The sequence below is a fragment of the Nannizzia gypsea genome, genomic scaffold (assembly GCF_000150975.2).
Source record: "Nannizzia gypsea CBS 118893 supercont1.2 genomic scaffold, whole genome shotgun sequence".
NCBI classification, from domain to species: Eukaryota; Fungi; Ascomycota; class Eurotiomycetes; order Onygenales; family Arthrodermataceae; genus Nannizzia; species Nannizzia gypsea.
In genome coordinates this window covers 1,132,528-1,148,622 of record NW_003345200.1, presented here as the reverse complement: position 1 = coordinate 1,148,622, position 16,095 = coordinate 1,132,528, and the positions used below count along the sequence as shown (strand labels likewise).

The window sequence follows — 16,095 nt, the reverse complement described above, 5'->3', positions numbered from 1 at the left end:
GTATTATAGCGTATACTAGCTATAGAAATATTTTCAAACTAGACTTAGGCCTTTGTTCAATCTTCTACTATGATACCGTATACAATACCCTAGATACTCTCGAAATTCTCTAAAGGTCTAGCCTTGAACTGTAAGTACTGTTTATCCATTATTCTCATCAACACGATGTACTATCTAATAATGGCCGCCTGGTGTGGTATACTCCCGGATTCTAGCAGCCAATCGCTCTATATCCGAGGCCGACTTTCCTCCCACGCCAATTGCTCCACAGCTTAGTTTCATCGAATCATCATACGACCAGGCAATTATGAGGAGGCTTCCTCCTTGGAATTCGTTGTAGAATGCCTTTTCGACCATCTCCCGAGAACAGGTAAAAAATCCTGTCACTGTTGAAGCCACGTCAAGACCTCTTCTGGTGAAATGGCCTTTAAGGAAACCTAGATGGCAGAGCCCCGTTAATCGAACATTTAGATCAACAACGTATTGATTTCCTTGACTGTCTGTCAGGACATCAACTCCCGCCGGACCATAGTACCCCTTTTCATGTAGAAATTGGGCAGTCTTCTCTATAGTCGTTGCGTATTTCTCCTCCAGCGCCGGTTGGTCAGGGTATGAGATGGAGCCGCCTGACCAGCGCCCCTCTTTATCAAATTCTTGATCGAAGCACCCAACGAAGATACAACGTCCAGTCTGTGTGACGAAAAACGACAATGCTACCTCTGTTCCTGCAACGAAGTTCTGGAAGATCAGAGAACAAGGGTTGAGATGGTAGTTGGCAACGTTGATCTGTTTCAGCATAACACGCATATGAGTGCTGAGTATGGCCTTCACCCGTACTCTATCGTCATCAGAAAGGATTGCAAAAGTACCCATAGCCGCCACAGATTGGGGTAACTTCACTACAAATGGTGTATGGTAGGTGTCGATAAGTTCAAGCATGCGTGCAATCTCCCGTCCCATTTTGGTATCATCCTTCAGCTGATCGAGTGGGAGAGCCACATCAACCACAGTGGATGGCGGCGTGGGCAATCCAGAAACTGCGAGTCCTCGCTTTGCTAGAATACAAAAATGCACGTCTGGGTCAACGATATGAAGTAGAGGCGCAAACGGATCAATTGGAACTACCACGGCCACAGGTACACTTGGTGGTAGATTGATTTGGTCAGCTCTCTTCACAAATGTGAGAGCAGGTTGCTGGTCGTGTCGCATCGTTGATAGGTGCCTGTACACATCCGCCTTATCCGCTGGTAGAGCTTCTGTGTCTTGCTCATTCTGGGAGTACGCAAAGTCCATGACGAAAACTGGCATTTTCCCAGCCAGAAACACGCGCCGCTCAGTCTGACTCCTCGTCAACAGTATCAACATCTTGTCCGAACCTTCTTGAGCCGCCAGGTGGTAGACGTATTTGGCGGAAGGTATCATGGCATAGTCCTCCACCGGCTGAGAGTCGTAAACCAGGGCGGGAATAGGGGATCCATCGTTGTCGATGGAGTAGAGGTCGTGTAATGTGTAGTCCAGCACCACCTGGGTATTGATAGTCATTTTTCCTAGCCGTTCAGTCTAATTCACACCTGAATAATGTGTAATAACTGACCTGAGGGGCATTGGCGGGCCTTTTAGCTCATAACTAAAGCAAGGATGACAAGTCAAGTTCCGTTTTTCCTTCCCCTTGTCGGTATCGTCCCGTAAACATCCTATCCTTGTACTTTCCCTGAACCCACTTACTGCTCCGTCATGAGCCGAAAAGCCATGATGCGGCAAACTCCATATATCCGCCAGTCATAATAATATAAGCGAAGAGATCAAATGTATGGGTAATTGATACTGTTTGTTCGATTAAATATTCAATAGAATACATGTAGTTACTTAAGCAGCAAGCATGCTTAAATAAGTGAGAAGAGTGAATTAGACTATGTGATAGAGCATCCTGATTTAATACCCGCTACGCCTTGCATATGAGTATTGATCCGGTTTGTAAAACATCTCGGTGTGATTCAATAACCATAACTTAATTGTTGAAATGGAATATCGTTAATGTTTCTTAATAACTATAGCCAACACACATACCTGGAATATATCATCCAGTAAAATTTTTGATCTTACGGTAACCCTCTAACATTGATCGTATAGAAGAGTATAGGCAACGTATACAATTTGGCATAAACTATAACGAGTCTTCAGTTTAGTAACTTGATTGCTCTACGTCACGGATAACCTGAACGAATATAAAACAGTTGGAACACTTTCGCCTATAATATTTGCAAGATCCCCTTGTATATTTACAACCCCACTCAGTAAGCAACGCTTTTAAGCACCAATAAGATTGTATACAATAGCAGTATCCTTTATTAGTTGCTCCAAGTATCGAAGGGCAGAAATTCTTATCTGATCAAAGGTGGGGTGAAAAATAAGGTTCATAAACCCTAAACAAGATTTAGTCAGGTAAATCTTATCAGATAAGATAATCTCAATCAAGTTCATAAACTGCAAGGTGCCCGGGTGAATAGAGTACTACCTAGGCACGTAGGTGTATTCAAGAGCCTACAGATGACATTATGAAGAGCAATTTAAGGATAAAGCTATAAACAAACAATGATGTAATTTTACCAACCATATTTTGCACTCGCCTCTTTCTTATTCCGCTTTCCAGCAGCGAAACTTTCCTCCAGTGCTTCGCCCTGGCTTGCCACTGCATTGACGAGCTGATGCAAGCTGTGCTTACCAGGCGCAACGGTCCTAACAGGTCTATGTTGTTGAGCGGCAAGCTCAGCTTCAGATGTGTTGGCTAGGTATGCTGAATTGGACTTGTACTCTTCATCCGTGTTGAAATTAATCACTTTACTAGACGCCCCTTTTAGATCACGCCCTAGTAGCTGTCGCATTTGTGCCTTCGAAAGGTTTAGGTCGCTGGCAACACTGGCAAGATCTTGTGGTCTACTGGAGGCCGTAGGTGCATATGAGTTGTCGCTAACTGCGGTGCTTGTGCCTCTCGAGTCATCTGGTGTCTCAGCTTCAGCTACCGCTGACGGTTCGGACGACCCTGTATATAGCATAGATTCGTATGGTGTGTCTTGAACGGGGGGATCGGTGAATGGAGTATTTTCGGCAGTTCTGGAAAGCCCAAAGAGGCTTACTTTCGGTTTCGCTTCTGGTTGTACGGGAGGTTGAGGGTTTTCAACCGGGGCCTTTGGGGTCAGAACAGGCAGGGAGGTCGTCGTGGTCTTCTTCTTCGGTTTATTTCTAGCCACAGATAGTGGTTTGAACATCATCGAATTGCCTTTCTTCTCAAAAACAGGCTCTGGTGCCGGCGGCCTAGAACCCGCGTCCAAGGGAGTTTGTCCAGCATCCTGGCCGCTGGACGGTTTGCCGAACTCGTCATAAGATGTATTGAAGGTATCCGATTTTTCACTCCTGTCAAATCCAGGCTCTGCACTTGTCTTTAGAGTGAAGGGTTTTGATTTCTTTAGCCCGGCCTGTGTTTTATCGCCAGACTTCTGCACTGCTCCTGATCGTTTTGGCGCAGGGAGCAAGTCGTTGAACCCAGAGAACAGCCCACCACCTCCAGTACGTAGTCGTTTCCTGGCAGGGCCATCCTCTTTACCCTGCCCTGAATCTATTTCATCGTTAGGTTTTGTTTCTGAGAGGTTCACAAGGATTTTTCTGCGGTTGCCACGATCAACCAGCGGTTTGAACGTGGGTTTGGAGGTTGAGCTCGGAGGCTGGCGAGGAGGCTTAGATTGCTCGACTGGCTTCGTCTCGGTATCGGAGTCGCCTTCTGAGTCTGAATATGTAACCAAAGCCATTGTAGATACTATGCAGTAGCTGTTGTTTCGATTGTTCTCGATGCTGTCAGAGAGTTGAAAGCCGCAAGCTGATAACTAACTCCTGTCCACTTGAGCCGCGTCACGTGTCGCTTTTTGGATCTTTAATTTTTGATCCAGGCATCAACAACAAGAGAACAACACAAGATACAACGATGCTATCATGACTAGTGATACCGAACTCCTAGCCCCAACCTTTGTTTCTAAACCTTCTGTCGCAATGATAGATATCGGGGAAGCCTGTTTTCACCCAAAGCCACCGTCATAAGGCTTATAGCCGCCAACAGTCCCAGTGATGGATGGAACCACATCCAAAAGCGAGGCCCATGGCCATGACAAGCCTACGGATGGAGCTGATACTATTCCCAAGGGCGATGAATATCGAGCATCACGACCTGGTAAGGTCAGGTTGAAATCCACACATTCGTCCAGCCGGAGATCCCGCGATAAAAAGCGATCGCGCGAGGAAGACGACCCTCATGAACATGGCAGACACCGACACCACCATCATCGGCACCGTCGTCGCCGTCATCACAAAGATCCCGAACCAGAGCCAGAGGAATATCGCTCACCACCTGTTTCACCCAACACAGCGTTTCGCGAATCATTATTCGATGCACTTGCCGATGACGAAGGGGCTGATTATTGGCAAGCAGTGTACGGCCAGCCAATACATACATATGCCCGACCAGACGAGAGAGGAGAGTTGGAGAAGATGACTGATGATGAATATGCAGCCTATGTCAGGGCACGTATGTGGGAGAAAACCCATCAGGGGTTAATAGAAGAAAGGGAACGACGGAGGAAAGTTCGAGAAGCTGAAAGGGAGCAGGCCAGGGGATATGGAAGATATTCTGCTAGAGCAGAGACGGAGCGCGAAGCGTTTGATAGGATAGTGGAAGAAAGCCTGAAACGTGGCAAGGAAAGGAAGACTAGAAAAGAGCAGGTGAATATCTGGCTTGATATCTGGAAACGGTATCTTGATTGCTGGGAGAATTTGAATAACCGGGCTCAAGAAGGTCAGGCTTCTTCCAGCCCGGCGGATTCTCTCCGTAACATAATTGTCTGGCCTGTCGAGTCCGGCAAGCGAAAGGATGTAAAAATGGATTCAGTGAAGCAATTTGTGAGCAACGCCCCTGTTCCGAACGGTGGCTCCGAACCAGAACATTCCAGTTCTAGGACATCAAGACATTCGAACATGTTGGCTGTTTTGAAGCTGGAGCGTGTGAGATGGCATCCTGATAAAATACGGCATAGATATGGAGTTTTGGGAGTTGATGATGATATGGTTAAGGCTGCCACTGAAGTATTTCAGATTCTAGATCGGATATGGGTGGAAGAGCAAGCTAAATGATGATACGACATTTACTATGACACTTTTAAGACACCCTACATTCAGCTTGGAGGTTAGACCGCCTTTGGCTACCATTTAACTACCATTATACGTCCATTGCAACTTTATCAAGCATATATAGAAAGTAATCAGGGAAAGGATAAGAACAGTATAATGAAAGAAACCGCTTGTACGAAGCCTAAATGATAACAACGAATGCCTGCCTTGACAATGAGAGAGGTTTTTTTATGGAGCCTGAGAGCACGTATGCCTAGTGTCGGTGTGTATCCAAGAAGGAGGAAAAAAGGGAAGACTATTTAGGTAGCTGGGTGTAGGTGATTATATCGACTGTATGATAATAAAGGCGATATCCAAATTAGAACCGTCTGCTCACAGCAGTGCGGTAGGCAGTCCATCCAACATATCCTCCAATCACAACGGCGAAGAAGAGTATGACCTTGAAGAGGAACCATAGCCAGCTACCACCACTTTTCGAAGCGTGGTATGCCTGCTCCTTCTGGGCGTTTCTCTGGTTAGCAGACTGAGCCATCTGGCCTGGGCCGGTGCTGTCACTGCCTTGCTTAGTGTAGAGGGAGAATACGTCGACTTCAAGAATATCATGGGTATCACTGAGTTCGCCTGTTTCAGCGCTAAACCCGAGATAGGCGGCGGCTGGTAGGTTAATCGGAGAGTCGGGCTTGGATTGGACCTTGAAGCAGGAGGTCCAGGCCATGTCTGACTTGTACTGCAAGTCGAGAGCGAGATATTTATCCTGGAAGTAGGTAAGACGAAGCTTTGTGGGGTATGAGGAGCCGCGAATTCCCCGAGCCTAGAAGACGTAGTTGGTTAGGGTAATGTGCTCTCCACAGTAGGAATATTTATTATTCTCATACCGAGCATGATGCAAGTTCGTTGGCTTGACCATCTCTAGCTTGGTCGTACGGAGTCTTGCCATCACCAAGCATAGCCATAACCAGTGGGAAAGTCATTCCTTGTCGACCATTCTTATAGGTATCAATGAATATGCCTAGGCCCTTGAATCTATCCGCCGATCCAAAAACCGGGCCTTGGTTTGCACGACCTTCCGTGAGCCACAGAGCCATGCCGTCACCGTGGAGAGTTCCCTCGCCATTGATAGCAAAGTCAACCTCGATCTATATATATAGCAGTATATTAGGGTGAAGGCCGGCAAATCGAATTATCAAGGGTCACCCACCTGCCAGTTGGTTGCAGTGAGGGGTACACGAGAGAAAATCCAGCCACTCTGGGATGGTCGGTCGGCGGTTAAACGAATGTATCTAAGGATATCATCAGCATTCCCCTTCTCGTCCCTTTACTCTGGTGTCGTTCGCCGCAAACGTACCGGTCCGCACGGATAACGGTGTCTCCTCCAAAATCAAACCATCGGTTCGACATATCGGAATCTAGATAAGGCTGTTCCGTCCGATGGGCAAGAATGCGATCCCCGGTCAGCAAATCCATTGTATTCAAGCCATCTGATTATACACTATCCAGATTGATTGAACGCACCGAGGCCAAGCTAAATGATCTCATCTACAGGGAATATCCATTAGCGCATACGCTCTATTCCAACCAATGCGCCTAGGCAAACCACATACCGGCACCCTCTTGGTGGAAGGGTGATTCTCGAAGTCATTCTCGTTTGCCTGGGTGCTAGCATTGGCCACACCAAGCACCGATAGTAATATAAACGGTAACAGCTTCCACGCCATGTTTACGGCCAGTCAAGTAAGGAAACTGAGGAAATAGAGAGAGAAAGAGAAAGAATAAGTCAGATAGGAAAATAATTAGAGAGTGAAGAGAGAGGATCCAAAGGGAGTGTCGTGTGTCACCGGGACATCTGCTTGCTCGAGTAGCGGCGCTTGGGAGGGATGCCTCGGAGTGTACAGGGTCAAACGGAGGCTGCAGCAGGCAATGCTAGTGAAGACGGATCCCTGTAGCCTGGGTCTAGACAATGCCGCAGTAGCAGACCACAAAGGACATGACACCCGGCGTCTGTTCAATTGTTGTGTTTGCTGTATGTGTGTTGTTTTTGACCTCATGTATAGATAACTGTGTCCACTTCTCGCAGCCACAGCGAACAGCGCCCGGATCAACACTTTATCCGGTTTCTGCACGCGATGGTGGGCAAACCGTTACATACAAGCCTACAGCGGCCAGACAGCTATAAACAGCGTATATATCTACTCTTTTATACGCCAATATCCAATATGACAGCATCGAACTATCCGAATCAAATTAACTAGATTTTTTTTATTTCTTTATTTTTTTATTTTTTTCTTCTAAAGAAATATAGAATCTTAGTCATTGTTTAGTCAGTTGCATGACTAAACATATCACATGACCTGAACTTTTTGCTCCAAAAAAGCTGAAGATGAAGAAAGACGAAAGCAAAGAAGAAGACGAAGACAAACAGACAAGACGAAGAGACAGCAGGAAACACGCAATAAACCCCTCGAAGCAAGACGATAAGACACTCAATTCGCTGCCACCATGTCTCTCTCAAACCCCTTCGGCTCCACCTCTAGCTCCTCCAACATCTCTTCCTCAGAAATGAAGAGCGCCATATTACAACAGATCCAGGCCGAAGCTGCGATGACCAACGCCAGAACGCTGATGGAGGTAGGCAATGCTTTCTCCCACGCAGTATAGTCCCCTATTGGAAAAAAGATGAAGCTAACGATGCGCTAGAAAATCAACTCGAACTGCTTTGAGAAATGCATTCCTTCACCCGGTTCCAGCCTGAGTTCGAACGAGCAGACCTGTATTAAGACCTGTATGGAGAAGTATATTTCTCTATGGAACACCACGAGCCAGGCGTACAGTGCTCGGCTGAGGGAAGAAAATGAGAAGAACGGTATGGGAGGTGGGAGTCTCTAGATCTGCGGATGATACGTTGAAATAATGGGTTGGGGCGGAGTTGGCTGGTTAAAAGTAGCCGCTCAAGAGAGGAGAGGAGAGACTGTACGATCATGCTTGGATGTTATATTACCTGGACTGGCTGTCTGGCAGAGGAGATAGCCGCCATCTGTACATTAGCATTTACTTGGAGGGAAACCAAAGGATGAATTCATGCTATGCGTGTTTGACCAACGACACTTTTAGGATTGATACTCTGCGCATTATCACATCTGCATACAGATGCATACATAGATCCAACATCACTGCCACCGCCATCACCAAACGTCAACATGCAACGAGCAAAAAAATTCAAGATCAAAAGAGATGCAGACCACGTATCGATATATGGTAGGATATGGTACGGAATATATATACCATGCTATGGCATGGACATCAGCCAGAGCGGCGAGATGTAAGAAATAGCCAGCGAGATATAGCAGCAAGCAAGGAAACAGATAACAAACCCTCCCGAAAAGAAAACCAAAAAAATAAACAGACTCATCCATGCATCAGAGGTGTACAGAGACAATTAGGTATTAAATTGCCCGTTCATAAAGAGAAAGCAACAACCAAGACGAGGAAAAGCAGTAGGGAAATAAAAGCAAGGGCAAGAAGGAAAAAGTCATATGGAGATAAGATGTATACCTTTCCTGCTCGTCCGTATTCCATATCGCCGGGGTAGTTCAGTAAAAATCCCTTCTTTTTTCGTTCTTTTTTTTTTTTTGCCTTGCAGTATGGGATGTGGTAGGGAGATAGCGAGATATAGATACCTCAAAAAAGTTGATCGAGATGCCACAGATGATGGAAAGAGATGGTAAGAAATCACAGGCCAGCTGTTGCTGATGTAGTGCAGATATGGGATAAGGCCCCTACTAGCTTTGAACTTCACGAGAAGGATATAGATATAGATATAGGTATCTATGTATATATACTGCCTTTCGGAACTGGGAAGCAGGAAGCACGGAATAGTAGGGAAGCGAACAGTATCTCGTTTAAAAGTTCTGGAATAGATGGCCGAACCTACGTGGGAAGGTTAGTATATTAGTTGTCAACCAGACTGGATGCTGGCAAGGGTATATAAATTTATATGCATGTATGAATGGTACGTACTCATCCTCAGCCGGAAGACCATACTGTTCCGTCTCTTCCGCATAGGTATCGAACATGCATGCATCACCCGACCCGCCCTTGACTGGTGGTATGTACGGAGCGTCTATCCGTCGTTGGGCAAGCAGTTCCCAGGTGACTTCCGAGAACCAGGGATGGTTCTTGACATCCTGCGATCCGCCGTGTAGATTGCCCAGCCTCTTGGTCAGATCGGGCGTGATTAGTCGCGATAGTAGATCCTGGGCATCTGGGACCAGGGACGGGGGGTATTTAACGCGGCATTTCAGGATATTCTCGTATATCTTCATGGGCGACCCGCTGTCCCAGAAGGGGGTGAAGCCACAGAGCATTTCGAAGATGAGTATACCAAGTGACCACCTAGATTATAGATATTAGTAAACAGCACTAATATGTATGTAAGAGTTAAATTAAACCCTACCAATCAACAGATTTGTTGTAGCCCTTAGAGGAGACTACCTCAGGGGCAAGGTAGTCCGGCGTTCCGCACAGGGTCCATGTAATGTCCCGCACCTCCTTTGCGAAACCAAAATCGGTGATCTTGAGATGCCCGTTCTTGTCCAGAAGCAGGTTCTCTGGCTTCAGGTCTCTGTATACGATGTGCTTGGAGTGCAGATACTCCAGCGCAAGTGTAACTTCTGCGGCGTAGAATTTCGCCACCGGGTTGGGAAACCGCTACATCATAATCTTGGTCAGCATCCCAGCACAAACACCCGCTCGCTAGCGAGCAAACAACATGAAACAGACGTAGGGAGTACGAACCTGGGACTTTCTGAGGAGACTAAAGAGCTCACCACCCTCAGCAAAATCCATGACCATGTAGAGATTCTTTGCGTCCTGGAAGGTCCCCCATAGAGTGACGAGGAACGGGTGCTTGACCCGCTCGAGCATGGCCCTCTCATCGTTTGTATGCTCGACCTGCTTGAGCTTGACGACCTGGGCCTTCTTGAGGACTTTGATAGCGTAGAAACGCTGGTTGTGTATAGATTGAACGAGGTGGACCCGGCCGAAACTGCCTGTCCCCAAAGTGCGGTGGATGGAGAAGTCACTGAGGGAGTATTTCCCCTTCAATTGGCGCTGCGAGGCCCGAATTGAGGCGTCGGTGGCCCCCGTAGCACCATGCTGATGCTGTTGTAGTTGCTGGTGGTGGTGCTGTTGTTGTAGCTGTTGCGGCGGTTGATGCTGCTGCTGCTGCTGTTGCTGGTCGTCGTGGTGGGGTGGGTTTATGATATTCTTGATACTGGTGACATTGTGAGACTGGGGGAGGGTGGACGGCTGTGTCTGCTGGGGAGATCTCGACTGCGAGACGTCTCCGGGGCTGGGACGCTGGTATGTCGTCGACATGTTGGCGAGCGCAGGCGTTACGCTGGTCGAGGGAGGGTCAATGGCAGCGTCGGTCACTCCACCAGCAGCAGCAGCGGCGGGCGCAAGAGATGCAGGGGCAGAGCCAGAGCCAGAACGTGGGCAAGAACCAGAGCCGGAACCAGCACCAGCAGCGATGGCAAAGTCCTCGCTGGCAGCGGAGAGAGGGAGATTCGAGGTATCTGCGCTGTCGACGCTGGACTGGGCTGTATGATGGCCTTGTACGGCAGCTGGCGCAGTGTTCGGCGTAGTGTTTGTAGCGGTGTTGTTCTCAGCAGGAGAGTCGAGGTCCTTTGATTTCGAGTCCTTCGTCCGCCGCTTCTTGAGAAGGCCTCCAAAGGTCGGCATGGAACAGAAGCAGCCCGCCGTGGTCGAGAGTGTTTTCTTTTGCCTTGGTTCTCGTATCGTATAGTTAGTTGGTTGTGGCCAGCAGCGAGCGAGCGGGAGGAGAAGGCGGAAGAAAGACGAGACGAGGCCCAAGAGGCACCGGGATGCGAGGATGCGAGGGATGCAGCACGAAAAAACGTTATCAACAGACGATAACGAGGATGCAAGTATATTATCTCGTCGACTATAGGTAGCGGTAACTAGCTGGCGATGTAGTTACTGTCTGTTATATGACGACAGATATAGGTCGAGGTTGGTGTTTGTTTGGTGAGCCAGAGGGGAGTCAAACGCCTCCCGCGCTCCGTGGCGACACGGCAGGATAAGACTGAAGCAGGTACTCGGTAGAACGCTTGCTGCGGGCGAGGCTGTCGATGGGCCCCTTTATGCTGGCTGAGGCTGTCTTTGGGATGTCCCTTTTGGGCAGATTGATGGCTGCTTTGGCTGTAGTTGTCTTTTTCGCTGTGAAGCCAGCGCCGGGTGAGAACTGCTGGGATCCGGCTAGAGGTGGAACAAGGGCTGTTTCAGCAGCGAGGACAAGAGGATAGGGGCCGGACGAGGCTGTAGAGAAGGGCGCAGAAGAGGTAGAAGTCGGTTGTGATGCTGATTGAGGTTGAAGGCGTAGATGAAGCCGGTGAAGTTGGGTGCAGATATGGGCTATACGACGAGCAGACGATCAACGCCACAGGTCGGTGAGTTAGTAGGAAAAGACAAACAGACGGGAAAGATGAGAGGCAAGATAAATCTTCATTCAGTTAGTGAAGGCTGAAAGAGTGAATGGTTGGTGGGAGTTGGCGATGTATTTGGTAGATGTTTTTGGTAAACGTTGAAGTTGATATCAAAGTCGGAGTTGCTACAACTACAACAGCTACGGGAATCACCATTGAGATATTACAACAGCCATAGAAGACAGATATAGAGAAGATAGATTCTATCCAAGCCGACAAGAGTTCTGAGTCCTCGATCCATAGACACAAACACGAAAAGAAAGCAGTATCCCAGACACCGTCACCACCCATCGTCACCTTAATCAAAAGACCCCAGCCAGGGGATAGAGCCATACAAGAGACAGGAAGAATCACAGCCTGTAGTGGGCCATGTTCTTCTTGATCTCATCGACAATCTCAATGGCTTCAACTGCATTCCTGGCCTCGAAGTCGTACCTCTTCTGCTCCGTCGCATCCGCGCCCCTGACGACCACAAACCGGAAGCTCTTCGGATGCCTCCTGCTCACCTTCGAGCCGATAACATCACAGAACGAGATCGACGTCGTCTTACTGTTTGCCTCGAACAGCGTCTTGCCCGTCTCTGCCGGCATGATGTGCATGTAGTCGTTGTCAAACGCTAGCACGCGCTGGCTGGACGTAGTGAAGGACATGGACTGTTTGCGGATAACATTGTAGCGCTTGTAGTAGCCGCCGACGATAACGTCTTGTTTCTGCGAGAGAGGATGCAGCATGCGTGAAGCAGCGCTCTTCTTGCTCTTCTTCGATGCTCCCTGGGTGTTGGTGTCGACCAGCAAGGGAGCGCTGGGGGACGAGCTGCCCGGCGAGCCCATGAGGGATAAGGGGCCTGCACCGAAGCGACGGCGGATCAGGTCGAGGTCTGTGTTGGTCCCCAAGGCTTCGACAGTGCGGTCCAGCGGTGCGACGGTGTTGGTGTTCATGATCTTGAGGAGGTAGTTGCCCTTGTCGAGCTGCCATTTCTTGCATACCGAGTCCAGGATCTCGGCGATGTAGCTGTCCGTCGACGTGTTGAGCGTCGTAGTACGTGTCGACGCCTCCAGGTCGATATATCGCACCTTCAGCTGCGTCGATACGCCCAGGCGAGGCGTAGCCTGCATCGTAGGGATGGCTGGCAGGTCGGCTGGCCGCAGCGAGCTGTCGTGAAGCGCAGAGCTGAACGGATGGCCTAGGATCGGGTTCATGCGTCCGCCGATAGCGACCTTGATGTGGTTTGCCGGCAGACCGGGCGCAGCTGACGCTCCCCCTTGTGCTCCCGTATTTCCTCCTGTTTCGGCTGATGGTGCAGCAGCTGTGGGCGTGGCGGCTTCTTGCACCGCTACGCTGTCTCCGGGGCAAGCAGCCTCGTTCTCAGCAAACTCTGACGGCGAGGCTTCAACCAGCGCGAACTCATCATACGGTTTGCTTCTTGATCGTCCCCTGAAGCCGGCTGCCCGGTTGTTGTTTGATGTAAAATCTGTGATCGGCCGTTTCCTGGCCAGCGGTGGGAAATCATAGTCAACTTCGCCGTCTTCCACCATGCGTAGATTCCAGTAGTTCACTCCCAGCTTCGATACGTCGATGGCTGGCTTGATCTTGTCGTCTGTATACCGCCAGAGGGCAAGCCCGATGGCCTCTGCAACAGTGACGGGCCGCGAGTGGTCACCGTCTTTGGTGTCCTTGGTCAGGGGCATGTCCATAGGCTCTTCCGGGTCTTCAGCACAGGGTGTATACAGCTTGATGTACAGCGGTGTAGCTGACGATCCTTTGCCCGACAGTGCTGCATACTTCTCCATCGGGTTCTCAGGCGCCTTTTTCCGTGCATTCAGCATGTTGGACAGCAGGCTGACGGGCTCTGAGGGCGCAATAGCCTGTGCTGCAGGCAATCTAGGCAGCACCCCCGTCCCTGCTGCATCTCTGTCCTTTCTCGGCGATGTTGTTGATGTAGTTGGCACTGCCCCTGACGCTGTAACCGATGTTGTAGACGGTCCTGCATTCCCGCTGCCGCCTGATTTGGGTATCTTGTTCAATATCAACGGTGACGATACACCAAGGCCAGCCCGGCCAAGTAGCGACCCTGAACCAGCTGTATGCCCAAAGTCTGAAGATATAGCAGACTCAACGGAACCGGCAATAGAGTCATCGTCATGCTCATGGTCTCCTCTTCGTGCCCCCAGGCGTCCATTCGCCATCGCGGCCTCCAACTCGACTTCTTCCTCCAGCTTTTCACTCTCTGCGTCTTCGTCTTCTTCCCTCGGAACAAACGTCTCGTTCTCATGTTTGGAGAACTGTATTTGCCGCCGCTTCATGGCTTCCGGATCTAGTTCAATATCAGAGGACATGTCACTGCTCGTAGTTGTGTCTCGTCTAGCTCGAGATTTGATGGCTTCTACGGCCCCTAACGAGCTTCTCCGGAACCGGTTGTCGACTGATCGTAGAGACGGCGAAGTTATCAGCACCCGGGGGCCGCCTTGCTGCTCTGAGCCTCTGATGGGCGACGAGTCCGCCCGGTGTCGAACAGGCATCTTCGTAAACTGTATCTGGTTCATCGCCCTACCAGCCCATTAGTATAAAATCACACGTAAACCAACAGAGATACTCGACATACCGCTGTCTGGAGGTCTCTTCATCGCTCTCATCGCTGAGATCGCTGCTATCCTCCTCCGCTTCACCCGGCGTACCAGGCGGCCTCGAGCTCTTATGCCCGCCTCTCCGTCGCAGGTCTGTCCTGCTGCTCTTCTTCTTGTACGTCTGGCGCATAACATTCGCAAATCCCAGGCCCGTAACCCCCTCCGTGTTCAGCGTAATCTCTTCTTCATCCTCTTCATCTGCCGCTGTCCCTCGCCTGTTCCCAAGCTGTAGCGTATCTTCGCCTGCATAGCTACCCTCTCTCGTAATAACTTCAGTATTCCCGTTGCTAGGCCCGTTCCCTCGCCGCGCAGTACTCTGGGAGCCGGCGTACTGCTCGCCCACCGTCGTCGCCGTGGGTATGGGAGGCGAGTGTGTCCGCTTGATATGGGCGGCGTTGGGGTCCGCGGTGGCCGACCAGCCAGCGGAGCGGAAGCAGGGCGAGTTCAGGATCGAGGAGTTGACGTTGATGAGCCGGTCGCCTACGCCGTCCTTGATCGTAGCCAGGTAGGACGTGCGAAGTTGCCAGATGGTGAATCTATGCCAGGCAGGCAGTCAGTCAGTCAGTCAGTCAGTCAGTCTCAGTCTCGTAGTTCATGTCTCTGCGCAAAGGGTTCATACTCTTCGTTCTGGAGCAGCGCCATGTCGCCAAAACCCCCTGTACCGTCGAGCGGACAGCGAAACAGGAGGAAGAGAAGATGCAGGCAGGTTTATACAGAGCAGCTCTTGTGTGTATCACTGCAGCAGGGAGAGAGCCGGCGGGGGCGTTTGCAGTGCTGGGCCGGGTCTGAGACAGGACGGCGGTTTATTAAACATGCATCGGCGCAGAGGAAGAAGAAACGAAGCGGCAGAAGAAACAAGACCAGGGCCAGCCTGGCAGGTCTGGAGAGTCTACCGAGGAGCGCTGCGTGCTTGGTCGCGATGCCGGCTTCCCTTTGGTTATTTAGTTGTTTAGTGACTTCGAGCCTTGAAACGCTGCTTCATCTCGTTGTTGCTTCTGGGCTTCCTGGGGTGCAGCCGGTGGCGTTGTGGCTGAGCTGAAGATAAGTACGCAGGAGTAACAACTACAGCAGGAATACAAGAGATACAAGAGGTCAAAAGGCCAGGCAGAGGATGGGGATGGAGCTGTTATTGTAGATGCTGGCTACTCGAATATCATCCACAGGATCTGGACCGCGAAAAGGGAGGCGAGAGCCAGGCCAAGGGGGGTGCAGAGGCCGGCCAGGACTGCGCGCAGGCCGCCAGCAGGATAGTCGGAGGCCCTCGTCTGTTCTGCTGCTGCTGCTCCTTCGACATCCTCCTCTTCAGGCTCCTTCGCTTCATCTGTTTCATCTGCTTCGTCGACTTGCTTTTCCACGATAGTGATAGCGCCGGTGACACTCTCTTTGACCTCCTCTTTGTCCACCTGCTCCGTCTCACACTTATTACCCATTTCTATATCTTCAAAGAGAGGAAAGTCCTCGTAGTCTGCGGCATCCTTTACTGGAGCCTCCCGAACCGTGACCCTGGGCCCTGAAGCCGAAAGCTCGCAGGCATCGAGCTCATCCAGGGGTTTGATATCCGGCATCACTGGCATCTTGAGAGGAGGCTGCGTTGGCGTCTTGTCAGGATCATCATCGGCCACGACCTTCTAGTAGCTGGTCAGTTATTATTTATATTCAGCAACTTGAAGTAGACAAAAACATACCTTTGTGCGTCGGCCGCGGTATGTCACAAGAGGCATGTTGATAGTATCGTATCTATGTATGGTCCGTGATGCATGCGTATTCCCCTTGTACCATGCAGTTGACAGCGTATC

The 16,095-nt window shown here is 50.0% G+C and overlaps 7 protein-coding genes across 7 annotated transcripts; 2 read left to right on the top strand and 5 right to left on the bottom strand.

Annotated features, from left to right (window-relative positions):
• Positions 1-174: 174 nt before the first annotated feature.
• On the bottom strand, positions 175-1,542 carry MGYG_02445 (hypothetical protein; the record flags this gene model as incomplete). Its single annotated transcript, XM_003174868.1, has 1 exon — positions 175-1,542. The coding sequence occupies one exon, from the start codon at positions 1,540-1,542 to the stop codon at positions 175-177; it is 1,368 nt and encodes a 455-aa protein (XP_003174916.1).
• A 1,061-nt stretch (positions 1,543-2,603) lies between these two features.
• Positions 2,604-3,803, bottom strand: MGYG_02444 (hypothetical protein; the record flags this gene model as incomplete). The annotated part of the gene is made up of 1 exon (XM_003174867.1): positions 2,604-3,803. One exon carries the CDS (start codon positions 3,801-3,803, stop codon positions 2,604-2,606), a length of 1,200 nt encoding a protein of 399 aa, XP_003174915.1.
• A 313-nt stretch (positions 3,804-4,116) lies between these two features.
• Positions 4,117-5,175, top strand: MGYG_02443 (hypothetical protein; the record flags this gene model as incomplete). The annotated part of the gene is made up of 1 exon (XM_003174866.1): positions 4,117-5,175. The coding sequence occupies one exon, from the start codon at positions 4,117-4,119 to the stop codon at positions 5,173-5,175; it is 1,059 nt and encodes a 352-aa protein (XP_003174914.1).
• Positions 5,176-5,530: 355 nt separating this feature from the next.
• MGYG_02442 (vesicular integral-membrane protein VIP36) lies at positions 5,531-6,887 on the bottom strand (the record flags this gene model as incomplete). Its single annotated transcript, XM_003174865.1, has 6 exons — positions 5,531-5,983; positions 6,048-6,308; positions 6,371-6,452; positions 6,518-6,588; positions 6,685-6,708; positions 6,774-6,887. 6 exons carry the CDS (start codon positions 6,885-6,887, stop codon positions 5,531-5,533), a joined length of 1,005 nt encoding a protein of 334 aa, XP_003174913.1.
• Positions 6,888-7,668: 781 nt separating this feature from the next.
• On the top strand, positions 7,669-8,055 carry MGYG_02441 (mitochondrial import inner membrane translocase subunit tim13; the record flags this gene model as incomplete). Its single annotated transcript, XM_003174864.1, has 2 exons — positions 7,669-7,797; positions 7,867-8,055. 2 exons carry the CDS (start codon positions 7,669-7,671, stop codon positions 8,053-8,055), a joined length of 318 nt encoding a protein of 105 aa, XP_003174912.1.
• A 1,013-nt stretch (positions 8,056-9,068) lies between these two features.
• MGYG_02440 (AGC/PKA protein kinase) lies at positions 9,069-10,911 on the bottom strand (the record flags this gene model as incomplete). The annotated part of the gene is made up of 4 exons (XM_003174863.1): positions 9,069-9,096; positions 9,187-9,561; positions 9,623-9,876; positions 9,964-10,911. 4 exons carry the CDS (start codon positions 10,909-10,911, stop codon positions 9,069-9,071), a joined length of 1,605 nt encoding a protein of 534 aa, XP_003174911.1.
• Positions 10,912-12,025: 1,114 nt separating this feature from the next.
• On the bottom strand, positions 12,026-16,020 carry MGYG_08977 (hypothetical protein; the record flags this gene model as incomplete). The annotated part of the gene is made up of 4 exons (XM_003174862.1): positions 12,026-14,222; positions 14,278-14,835; positions 15,446-15,927; positions 15,985-16,020. The coding sequence occupies 4 exons, from the start codon at positions 16,018-16,020 to the stop codon at positions 12,026-12,028; spliced, it is 3,273 nt and encodes a 1,090-aa protein (XP_003174910.1).
• Between the last annotated feature and the right edge of the window lie 75 nt (positions 16,021-16,095).